General features: G+C 39.8%; 1 protein-coding gene across 1 annotated transcript in view; it reads right to left on the reverse strand.

Moving 5' to 3' along the window:
- Positions 1–6,053: 6,053 nt before the first annotated feature.
- Positions 6,054–12,320, reverse strand: part of LOC131737877 (ribosomal RNA processing protein 1 homolog B-like) — a 58,724-nt gene continuing 52,457 nt past the window's right edge. Inside the window, exons 7-8 of the mRNA XM_059029652.1 lie at positions 11,325–11,391; positions 6,054–6,320 (exon numbers count right to left, since the gene is read on the reverse strand). Of these exons, the coding sequence (XP_058885635.1) occupies positions 6,136–6,320; positions 11,325–11,391 (252 nt within the window). The 3' untranslated portion in view covers positions 6,054–6,135. The remainder of the gene's footprint in view (positions 6,321–11,324; positions 11,392–12,320) is intronic.

The following is a 12,320-nucleotide window of genomic DNA, read 5'->3' on the forward strand; positions in this document are numbered from 1 at the left end:
AGAGGTGAGTGGGGAGGGGGTCCAAGGCACACGTGGTGGGTTTGTGACCCTGGAGCAGGGAGGAGAGGTCAGAGTCTGAGAGGGGCAAGAAGGTGGAGAGGGAGGGCGAGTTAGTAGGGGATGTAGTGGGTTTAGGGGTTGGAGCAGGAGGGGGTGCGGGGGAGGGAGAGGTGTTAAAGAGTTTGCGGATATCTGAGATTTTAGAAGAGAAGAAGGAGGCAAAGTCGTCAGGGGAGATAGAGGAGGGAGGAGGAGGGGGGGAGGGTTTAGGAGGGAGGAGAAGGTAGAGAATAGTTTGAGTGCTATTGGGAGGATCTCATCAGAACATTCAGAACAGAAGATAGGAGGCACTTTTTTACACAGAGAATTGTGTGTCTGGAACCAACTCCCCAGTAATGTTGTTGAAGCTGACACCCTGGGATCCTTCAAAAAGCTGCTTGATGAGATTCTGGGATCAATAAGCTACTAACAACCAAACGAGCAAGATGGGCTGAATGGCCTCCTCTCGTTTGTAAACTTTCTTATGTTCTTATGAAATAACTTTCAGTACATTTTCGGCATTATGAACTGTTTCAAGCAGCGGTGGTATTCTGGCTGCCCCGAGATAGCTTTTACAGACAGTAACTGATAAGCTTGCGAGTCATTGTTAAATGTTCTGCTCTGGTTATGAGCTGAGGCCAGCCAGTGTTGTTTTGTCATGTATTGGCCCATTCCTAACCAGAAGCCTAGTCATTCAAACTGTCATTTAGGAGTTTTGCGTAGGTTACTCATTTATTAGTTTTTGTATGTTATGGTAACATTACTGTAATAGAATTATTACTATTATTATTTGGATTTTTTTACAAAACACATTCATTCTGTTTCTTCTTTTTATTAATGTGTATAATTATTATTATTATTATGGATACAGCATTATTATAAGTACTGCTTAAATAGCATATTTGTAGACTAGACATCTTTTAGATTTTATTTTACCTATGAGTTTAACAGCCGAATTTTAGACTGCACTTGTAGATCTCTTGCTCTACCCTGATGCACTGGACTTACCCGACCTAAGCACCAACTATCCTTGCACTATTGCACTACTAATATGTCACTGTAGTTATAAATTTTTGTAATCCTAACTTGTTGCATCTACTGTAAACTATACTCTTGCATTGTAACCCTGTGCAGTACTGCCCTGTAACACGTGTAATCTCCATTTGTGACCACTAGTCCTTGTTCTTTTTTTCAGGTCGAAAAAGTCCCTTGGGTCGACATTGTCAATACCTTTTAGAATTCTGAATGCTTGAATCACATCGCTGCATAGTCTTCTTTGTTCAAGACTGAACAGATTCAATTCTTTTAGCCTGTCTGCATATGACATGCCTTTTTAAACCCGGAATAATTCTGGTCTTTCTTCAATTTCAGTATCTCCCATATGGTATTGTGACAGAAAGACAATGATTCTTGGTGGTAACAGAGTACCCTGGACTGCTTGGCCTGATACTTCGTTCCTAGGGCTAAAAGGAAGTTGGTTATTTAGAAAAGGGGCAGAACTTCGGAAGATTAACTCATCGACCCGGAAGGGAAATGATGTGGCAGCTGCGGATTGGAGGAGCGGCTGCAATCCTTTGCAAAGGGGTCATGAGTGACGGTATAAGTAGGGGACGGACAGACATAATCTGTTCCTTCGTTTTGGTTATTGGAAAAGAACCCGGAAGGACCTGAGGATTTGTGTATACGTATCGTGAGTGTTTTGTTATTATTAGATGGCTAACACGTTCCGGAGCTGTCACCAAGGGCCAGCACAAACCAGGAACAGCACTGCACTTGTATCACGAAGAAACTGTATTTGTACCACAAGCACTAATTCACGCACTATAGACTTGTGTATGTGTTTTGTGTGGGTGTATAATAAATGGGACTATTATTCTGGGACAAATCCGGGGATTACAAATTAAGTAATATACGCCGCTGTATTACTTAACATCATTTATTGTTTTACTGTTTGTTTTGCCGTCAGGCACTGGACATACAAACCCATAAACAACTTTGCACCTGGATTATAATTGTCTGTCTGTTTACTGATCACCTGCACACTGTTAACCACTTTGCGACAGGTATTTATAATGCACATTTTTTATTGCCTGCATGCAGTACCTTACACTTTTCTCCATTAAATGTCATTTGCCATGTGTCTGCCCAGTTCTGAATGCTGTCTAGATCATTTTGAATGACCTTTGCTGCTGCAACGCTGTTTGCCACTCCTATGTTTGTGTCGTCTGCAAATTTAACCAGTTTGCTTACTATACCAGAATCTAAGTCATTGAGCATATAGATTAATCTCATTACCCATACATCCTAATTTCCTGTTGAAAAACATACATCATACATATTCCCCCCACATAGGATATGAATAACACATGCACATTACTGATGTAGGTACCACTGCCAGAGATAATACATCTAGCAACAATTGGGTTCTGCCTACAAGATTAATGTTATTTTCCCAACCACCAAATTTACAAGGAAGAATTTAAACTTTTCATCTTGGAGAAAAAAAAAAAAAGACACGCTCTTTACAGAAAATCTCTCAACATTAAGAAACAAAAGGAACGATACAAGCACAGCAAAAAACAAAACCGTTTCCTCTGAAATCAGAAAAGCATTGGATGTAATTGGTTACAGCATGTCTGAATATTCCGTAGTGAAAAGTAGTGTCAAAGCAATTTTTTTCTTAGATAGATATTGCAATATCTTGCACAAAGAACTGTGTTGCATGTTCTATCATTTGAGAAAATAAGTCCTAATTGCAGATTTTTACAAAAAAGTTTGACTCCTGTGTGCACCCATAATGGCCATTTACCATACCAAATTTGGTAAGTTGCATACACATTTTACAATTGTAAATGTCTAATTTCTCATTACTATATCCTGTCTTCACAATATAAATGATTGTGTATAAAGGTTTTGCAAATTAGTTTTGGTAAATCATTGTATTTGCTTTTCTTGGATCAGATGTCATTTTAAAAATATATGTTCTAATATGTTCAAGAAATGGCATTTTGTCCAAAGGAAATAGGAGGAGCTTTGATTTGGACAATTCAAAAAGACACACTCATATATAGCTTGCCGTAGAACACAGTTCAGATTATAATGCTATAAAGTTAGCCTTTGAATCAAGATATCTCCAAGCAAAAAACACATACACCTGGACTGCAGTTTTCCTTAGAATTGGGTTAAAATGCATCCCTTTCTTGGGCATCCATATACTGTATTATATATTGCAGTTTTTAATAAAATGTACCAACAAACTTAATATTTTTTATTGTGACATAAAAGTTAATTAAACAAAAAAAAAGACATTTGTTGGTTGTTAAGTATCCCCCCCAGCCCCCGAGTCAATACTTGGTAGAAGCACCTTTGACAGCAATTACAGCTGTGAGTCGTTTTGGGTAAGTCTCTACCAGCTTTGCACATCTGGATCCTGCAATTTTTGCCCATTCTTCTTGGCAAAATTGCTCGAGCTCTGTCAAGTTGGATGGGGACCATTGGTGAACAGCTATTTTCAAGTCTTGCCACAGATTCTCAATCGGATTGAGGTCTGGGCTTTGACTGGGCCAATTTAAGACATTCAGGTTCTTGTTTTTAAACCACTCCAGTGTAGCTTTGGCTGTGTGTTTAGGGTCAATGTCCTGTGGAAGGTGAACCTCCACCCTAGTCCCAGGTCTCTTGCAGACTGAAATAGGTTTTCCTCTAGAATTTCCCTGTATTTGGCTCCATCCATCTTGCCCTCAATCCGGACCAGTTTCCCAGTCCCTGCCGATGAAAAGCATCCCCATAACATGCCACCACCATGCTTCACCGTGGGGATGGTGTTCTCAGGGTGATGAGCAGTGTTGGCTTTGCGCCACACATAGTGGTTTGAGCTAAGACCAAAAAGTTCAATTTTGGTCTCATCAGACCAGAGAACCTTTTTCCACATTTGCTGCGTCTCCCACATGCCTTCTTTTGGCAAAATCCAAATGGGATTTGATATGGTTTTTTTTCAGCAATGGCTTTCTTCTCACCACTCTTCCATAAAGCCCAGCTTTGTGGAGTGTCCGGGTTATAGTTGTCCCATGGACGGTTTCTCCCATTGCAGCTGTGGATCTCTCCAGCTCCTTCAGAGTTACCATTGGCCTCTTGGTTGCTTCTTTGACTAATGCCCTCCTTACCTGGTCACTGAGTTTTGGTGGACGGCCTTCTCTAGGCAGAGTCGCGGTTGTGCCATATTCTTTCCATTTTTAAATAATGGATTTAACAGTGCTCCGGGGGATGTTCAAAGTTTGGGATATTTTTTTATAACCCAACCCTGATTGGTGCTTCTCCAGAACTTTATCGCGGACTTGTTTTGATAGCTCCTTGGTCTTCATGATGCTGTTTGTTTAGATATGCTCTCTAACAAACTCTGGGGCCTTCCAGAAACAGGTGTATTTAATCTGAGATCATGTGACACTTTAATTGCACACAGGTGGACTCCATTCAACTAATTATGTGACTTCTGAAGGCAATTGGTTGCACCAGAGCTTATTTAGGGGTGTCACAGCAAAGGGGGTGAATACTTATGTAATCAAGACGTTTCAGTTTTTTATTTGTAAATAATTTTGAAAAATATGTAGATTTTTTTTCCCCACTTCGACATTATGGACTATTTTGTGTAGATCAGTGACCAAAAATCCTAATTAAAGCCATTTTAATTCCAGGTTGTAACATTACAAAATGTGGAAAAGTCCAAGGGGGGTGGATACTTATGCAAGGCACTGTAATATCCCAACTTTAACCCTCTGTGCATTATACAACATGTTTTCAAACACATATCTCAATGTATTTAGTTTAAAAGAAAGATTAAGAGGAACTAAAATAGTTGCTTTTTAAATTTTAAAATTACTTGTTCATGTCAAGATAAGATTCATTTACTTCTCTCCCCTAATCCTTACTGATGCAATATTTTACATTATCAGAAAAATACAGCAGATTCTGACAAAGATATTACTTTAACCACTGCATTTATCCTTACATTTCATACAGATGAGGGCTTTACCAGGAACGTTGTTGCCTATTAACCTTGCCAGAATCTAAATGTCTTGACTGAAATGTATTTGGAATATTTCCCACCGTAAACACCCATCCTTTTCAGGACTAGGAGTATAAATATGGTGACCACCAGACTAAAGATGTTGATATTTGAAGAGCTGTTGCATCAGTAGTATTTTTGTATTTCAAGGATAAAGTCTAAGGTTCAAACCTATTAGAGGTTCAAACTCAATTGACGTCTGATAAAATGATTAATCAAGCCCTTGTATTAATGGGTATACTATAGGAAGGTACTGTTTAACTGGTGTTAGTCTACAGTGGAAGTGTGATTGTGATGGCTTCATACACTAAATTAACTTGGCTTTTGTTTTTAAAGAAATATCTGTTACTAAGTGCATATAGGAACTTTAGAATGCCACACAATACAGTTCTAACGATCCTTGTTTTGTTTCAATCCAGTTTGTGTGAGGAGAGTGTACACACATTTTCTGCAAAACATTTTATCACTGTCATTACTAGCTGGTCACACCATCTATGGGGAAAAAAGCAGTATCACATCATTAAAGAATGGATCATCTAACAATAAGCCAGGTTCACAGGTTTGGTGTCCAAACAACACTTTGAATGAGTTTGTAACAGTGCCCTTAAATGGTGTTAAACACAACTTGACCCACACATGTAAGTATGCAGCAAGTCTGAGCTTGAGCTCCAACTGTCAGTAAATCTGAATGGCCAGTTCCAAAGTTGATTAAAATTAAGCTCAACAAGCTGTAATAACTCATTGCTAACCTAATCCACTCATTCATTACAATTCCTTCTCCAAATGAGAAAGAATTCTAGGGTACCCAGTTATATTACTTAGTTATGAACTACAAATAATCCTACCACAATTAAAAATAGGGCATTGGAAAGAGCATGATAAGATGATGCATCCAGAAAATAACTGGATAAGAGTTGTGGTTTAATGCTCTAATTATAAATAATGTTTACAAAGAAAGTATTGGTTTCTTTTTATTGCTTCTACAATACATTGATTCAATTAGAAAGAGACCACTGTCAGAATAAGAAAAACAAAAGCTAAAAAAAGTCTGCAGCGGTCGCTCTTTTCTTGGTAGAGGCAGGGGTGTTCTTTTTATGCCTGGAACACAGCACGCTCAAGGGAGACTTGAGCACTCCGCAAAGGGGCTTCTGCTGGGGGTCAAAGGCCACTCGTGACATTCCCTCTGGACTCACCAATATGCTTTTGTCAGTCTTTCTGAATTCTGTTTAAAAACAAAAAACAAAACAAAACTCCTTGAAAAACAGATACAAGAGCACAACCTATAGAGGAAAACAATATGTATATTTGAGGGGGACTCTGCCCAGGGTAGTACGTAGGGCAGGACGCCAATAGGGTTTCAAACCTAATAAGCGCACAGCAATCAAGGTACATTTTTTATATAAAAGTTTCTCTGATTATAATGAAATGCAATCCAAAACGTCTAGAGGAGGCTAGGAGTGTATGAGAATGCTTAGTGAAGATTTAAGTAAAATCAAGGCAGATACTGTGTTCACCATGTAGATTGTGGTAGATATACAGACATGTGGGTAAGTTTACTAGTTAAATTAAATGTATAATTTAAATTTGTGATAAACACAAGTCATACTGCACTCAATACAGCACTAATGATTTCCATTACACGAGAGTAGATGTTAAAACTTCATGCTGATTTGAGCTCGGCTCTCGCCAAGATAAGCACCAACTAAGACGTAGCTTTACAGTAAACTAATGTGATCCATATGTGTCTCCCTCCATTTACGTTTCCTTCCATGTGATGATGTAGATATCCTTCTGTCTGGTGTTAATGGCTGAAGTGTAATGCTGGCTCCAGGGATCAGCTTATTTTGCCTCCCTGGCGCATCAGCACACACAACGGCTGCGATGCTGGCTCAGGGGATCAACCAAAGTGCGGCCTCCCCATCGCATCAGCATGACAACCGTCTGGATTGAGCTAAGTAGGGTACATCTCTGGGGTTTTCAAGTGGGCACCTTCCATCCTCAGTGTTTCGTCGACTAGCCCACGACACCTCAAGAGGGCTCGACGGTGATTCTGGCGTCCCAGCATCACCCCCCTCCGTCCCCCACTCAACTCAGCCCAGCTTACTTACCTGTCCCCAGCCAGAATCTTTCCGTCTCAACCACAGCCAGTTGCTGCTCCTCTCTGCTGCTTCAGATAAGTTCTTCACTGTGCGACGCAACTCTTGGCCACTGAATCCGACGTCTCTGAGAAACCGGGTTGTAGAGTGTGCCACAAATCCTCGACAACCCACTTCCACTGGGTAAACCCGAACTCTCCATCCTCGCTGTTCCGCTTCAGTGGCTAGTTGAGCATACCGCAGTTTCTTCCTCTCATACGCCTCATCTACAGCATCCTCCCATGGCCCTGTTAACTATACCAGGTGAACAAGGCGTGCTGATCCAGACCACAAGACAATATCGGGTCGAAGGTTAGTGGTGGCAATCTCAGGTGGAAAAATAAGCCGTTGACCAACATCTGCCAGCATATTCCAGTCTCTGGCAGCTTCCAGTTGTCCTGGGCGAGGATTGGTTTTAACACCTTTTCTTGGTGGTTGCTCTCCAGGGCGGAGGAATGTTGTCTTTTGTGTGTAATATTTTGATGGAACAGGTGGCAACTTATTGGTCATGTTACGCTTGTCTTCCAATGCTAAGGCCAAACATCGCAGCACCTGGTCATGGCGCCAAGTAAACCGTCCTTGGCTAAGAGCCACCTTACATCCTGTCAAAATGTGCCTTAATGTTGCAGGTGATGAACACAAAGGACATGAGGGATCCTCTCCTACCCAGAGGTTTAGGTTCTGTGGTGATGGGAGAAGATCATATGTTGACCTGATGAGGAAACTGATCCTGCTCTGTTCCATTGACCATAGGTCTTGCCAGCCAATCTTGCGTTGTTCCACACTCTCCCATCTCATCCATTCTCCCTGTTTGGCCTGGGAAATGGCCTTTATACACCTCATCCTCTCCTCCTGCTTTTGCACCTCGTTGACTACCAGCTTCCTCCTTTGAGCTGGGGCCGCCTTGTGCCATGTAGGAGGAGTTGAACTGAAACCAAGACCCCCTCTTCCATGCTGAACTTGCCCCATGATATCACCAATTCGAAGGGCAGCCTTTGCATCTTCCACAGCTTTCTTTGCCGCCCACTTTCTTCCAGTTTTCAACACAGGTGCTGCCTCCCTTACGCATTTATAGCGTGACTCTACTAATGTAATTTCCAGTCTGACCTTGGCGCACTTAAACTCCTCGGTTAGAGCAGAGACTGGTAGCTGCAGTATTCCTTTACCATAAAGTCCCACTCTGCTGAGGCAGCGTGGAACTCCCAACCATTTCCTGATGTATGAACTGATTAAAGCTTCCAGCTTCTCTACTGTTGTCAAAGAAACCTCGTACACAGTCAGTGGCCACAGCAACCTCGGCAGTAGACCAAACTGAAAGCACCAGAGTTTTAGTTTACCTGGTAGAGCGCAGCTGTCTATGCTCTTCAACCCTTCCACTGCTTGTTGTCTAACTTCTCCCACACGAACTGTGTCCTTTAGATCCCCGTCGTACCATCTCCCAAGACTCTTCACTGGCTTCTCAGACACTGTTGGTATTGCCTCACCATTAATGAAGAATGTTTTATCTACTACTTTGCCTTTAATTATAGAGATGCTCCTTGATTTAGTGGGCTTGAATTGCATTCGTGCCCATTCAATGTTACTGGTTAATTTGCCCAATAATCGATTAGTGCAGGCTACTGTTGTAGTCATGGTTGTCATGTCATCCATGTATGCTCGAATTGGTGGTAGTCGCATTCCAGAAGCCAAGCGCTCTCCTCCTACTACCCATTTCGATGCCCTAACGATTACTTCCATTGCCATTGTAAAAGCCAGTGGAGAAATGGTGCATCCTGCCATTATTCCAACCTCTAGGCATTGCCATGTAGTGCTGAATTCTGAAGTTGAAAAACTGAATTGCAAAAAAAATAGGCTTTCACTAAATTTGTTATTGTCATCGGTACACTGAAAAAATCAAATGCTGCCCAAAGTAGTTCATGTGGCACTGAACCATATGCATTAGCCAAATCCAGGAATGTCACATGGAGCTCCTTCCTCTCCTTTTTAGCTGATTGAATTTGTTGCCAGATCACATTGATGTGTTCTAAGCAACCTGGGAAACCTGGAATGCACGCTTTTTGTATTGAAGTGTCAATGAAGCAGTTCTTTAATAGGTAAGCTGACAATCTCTGAGCAATAATGCTGAAGAAAATCTTGCCTTCTATGTTTAATTGGGAAATGGGACGAAACTGACTGATGCTTGTAGAATCTTTTTCTTTAGGTATAAAGACTCCACCTGCTCGGCGCCATGCTCTTGGTACAACCTGTTTTTCCCATGCCACTTTCATCAATTTCCACAGAATTCGTAGAACTCCTGAAGCACTCTTGTACACTCTGTACGGAACTCCATTAGGCCCTGGAGATGATGAAGCCCTTGCTTTTTTCACAGCTTGCTCTATTTCTTTCCACTTAGGTGCACAGTCCTCCATTTGGTATTCTGGTGGATTGATAGGTGGGATGTCTGACGGAACTGACATAGGCTCCTGCCTTTTTGAATCTGTATGTGTTTCCTCCAAATATCTCTCCAGCTCAACCTTAGATGCTTTTAGTGTGCCATTCTTCTCACTGGTGAATAACTTCTTTACAAATTTGAATGGGTCTTTATAAAAGTTCGCTCTCGCACGCTCCTTCTTTTTGTAGCGTTTCTGTAGGCGCTCAGCTCTGCGCAATGTTGCAAGCTTATCTTTTATGACCCTTTGTAAGAGATTGAGTCCCTCCTTCTGACTTTGTTCTGCTCTTCTCCATTGGTTCCTCAGCTGTCTCCTTTCTCTAACTAAGCGTTCAATCTCCTGCTGCCGTCCATCCATGTAACACTTTTAAATTTAGATGAATTAAGAAAGTATTTGTAGTTTCTCATTGAAATGTATTGTACAATTAACTGTGCTGTATATGACACCAGGAGTGAGAAAATTAGCAATAAAATAGTAGTTGCAAAAACGTAGGTATCTTGTGCAAAGGACATTAATAGTAGTTTGGCGGCAACAACAACAACAACAACAACATGCCTCAATCTGTCAGCAATCCAGGGAATTCTTGAATACTTGAAAACAGATACCCTCTATTTAATTAAAGACGGGTTAATCCAGCAAAAAGAAAAAAAAAAACAGAATATATCACCTACCGTGAAGAGCAGGCTAAATCCATTCAAAAATCCCAAAGTTAATGATGAGTGAATTTACACATCTGGAGTTTGTTTTACTTCAGCACCATTTTAAAATGGTTTCAAATGTGATCATAGCAATTGCTTTACGCTAGCCTATATATGGATGAATGAATATGGATTCTTTTTCACACCTAGCTGGTTTTATCAACGTTGTAGTCCTGTTAGATATTCAAGAACAAAAAGTCAGAATTGACAACAGTATCTCAGATAATAAAAACCATGTTTTTTTGCCTTTAAATTCCCCTGGCTTTTACTTTGGGAAGTAGTATGAGTGTAAAATAAACAATACTGTTCACTGTAGACAGTTAATGCCATGCAGAATGTGACAGACATTCTGTTGGACACAATCATCGTATAAGGGTTCCAATTTTTTCAATGAGGACCCTAAAAACACCAAAATGTAAACTTACAGGCTATCTATTTCTATCACATTCTATATGTGCCTGTTCATTATCATTATCTGTTTGAGCACTGGGTTCTTCAGAAACACTGACAATAAAGAACAAATTCCAATCCTTCATTTATTCATATGAACTGGCAGTTACTGTAATGTGTAACATTCATATGGGCCTACAAGCACATATGGAAAGGCAAAACATAATATTAGATACAGTGTGGAGTAGTGGTTAGGGCTCTGGACTCTTGACCGGAGGGTCGTGGGTTCAATCCCCGGTGGGGACACTGCTGCTGTACCCTTGAACAAGGTACTTTACCTAGATGGCTCCAGTAAAAAATCCAACTGTATAAATGGGTAATTGTATGTAAAAATAATGTGATACCTTGTAATAATTGTAAGTTGCCCTGGATAAGGGTGTCAGCTAAGAAATAAATAATACTACAGGATTGCTCACATAAATGAGCGGTTTGTGTGCTGAACAGCAGTCTTCTGTATAACGTATTGATAAATAAGAGAGAGGAAGAGGAGAGATGCAAACACACGGACTGTTACCTGCAGTCTTGTTGTTGTTCAGTCCAAAGGTGACTTTCTTTGAACTCGATTCTGGTGTCTGCAGCCCCTAAGAAGAAAACCCATCAGCTATTTCAATTATTATTATATCTTTTTTTAATTAAGATACCCAGTTTTAACTGCGCTAAGAAATCCCTATTGCTAAATTTAAATTTACAAACTCTCTTCTCTTCACCTACTGTACTTTAAAACACGCAGTCCAATGAAAATAATGGTTGGCTGCTTTAAGTCAGAAAACCTCAAAGGCTTTCTTTTATACAAGTAAATGACAGAAAGTCACTGGAATCTCCTGATTTATATAAATTATTCACATAAATTAGATCTCCTACATCCATCAAGCACAATAGTCAATCAAGTGTTATTAGGCATTTTTGGGGCTAATTCCTATTACCGATATTCCATATCAATAATTGGCAGATACATATTCAATACCAATTTTTCTTTTTTCATTAATAAGTGGTATTCAGAGGTCGTGCTACACAAATACATTTATAAATCTGCGTTTGAAGCTTAAAATATTTTAAATACTTTTTACTGCATTATTCACATAGCATTGCTTATCATTGCAAACATAAAACACAACGTAATTAACATGAAAGACTAGTAAACTACCATTAATAATAATAATAATAATAATAATAATAATAATAATAATAATAATAATAATAATAATAATAATAATAATAATGATAATAATAAATAAAAGACAATAAGATGGTAGATGTTAGAAACTGTAAATAATAATGCGCTCACTATACCACACGTATGCAGGCCTATTTATCATTACTGGTACCTAGTTCTGTTTTAGTTAACATGACGACTAAAAGTTCGGCACTGCAGCTTGTCTCAAACTGTTTGAAATTGGGCATTGCTGTGTCATTGTGAAGAGTGAATAATAGTAATAATAATAATAATAATAATAATAATAATAATAATAATAATAATAATAATAATAATTTCTGATGATAGGGAAAAATG

Source organism: Acipenser ruthenus, chromosome 8 (genome assembly GCF_902713425.1).
Source record: "Acipenser ruthenus chromosome 8, fAciRut3.2 maternal haplotype, whole genome shotgun sequence".
Taxonomy (NCBI): domain Eukaryota; kingdom Metazoa; phylum Chordata; class Actinopteri; order Acipenseriformes; family Acipenseridae; genus Acipenser; species Acipenser ruthenus.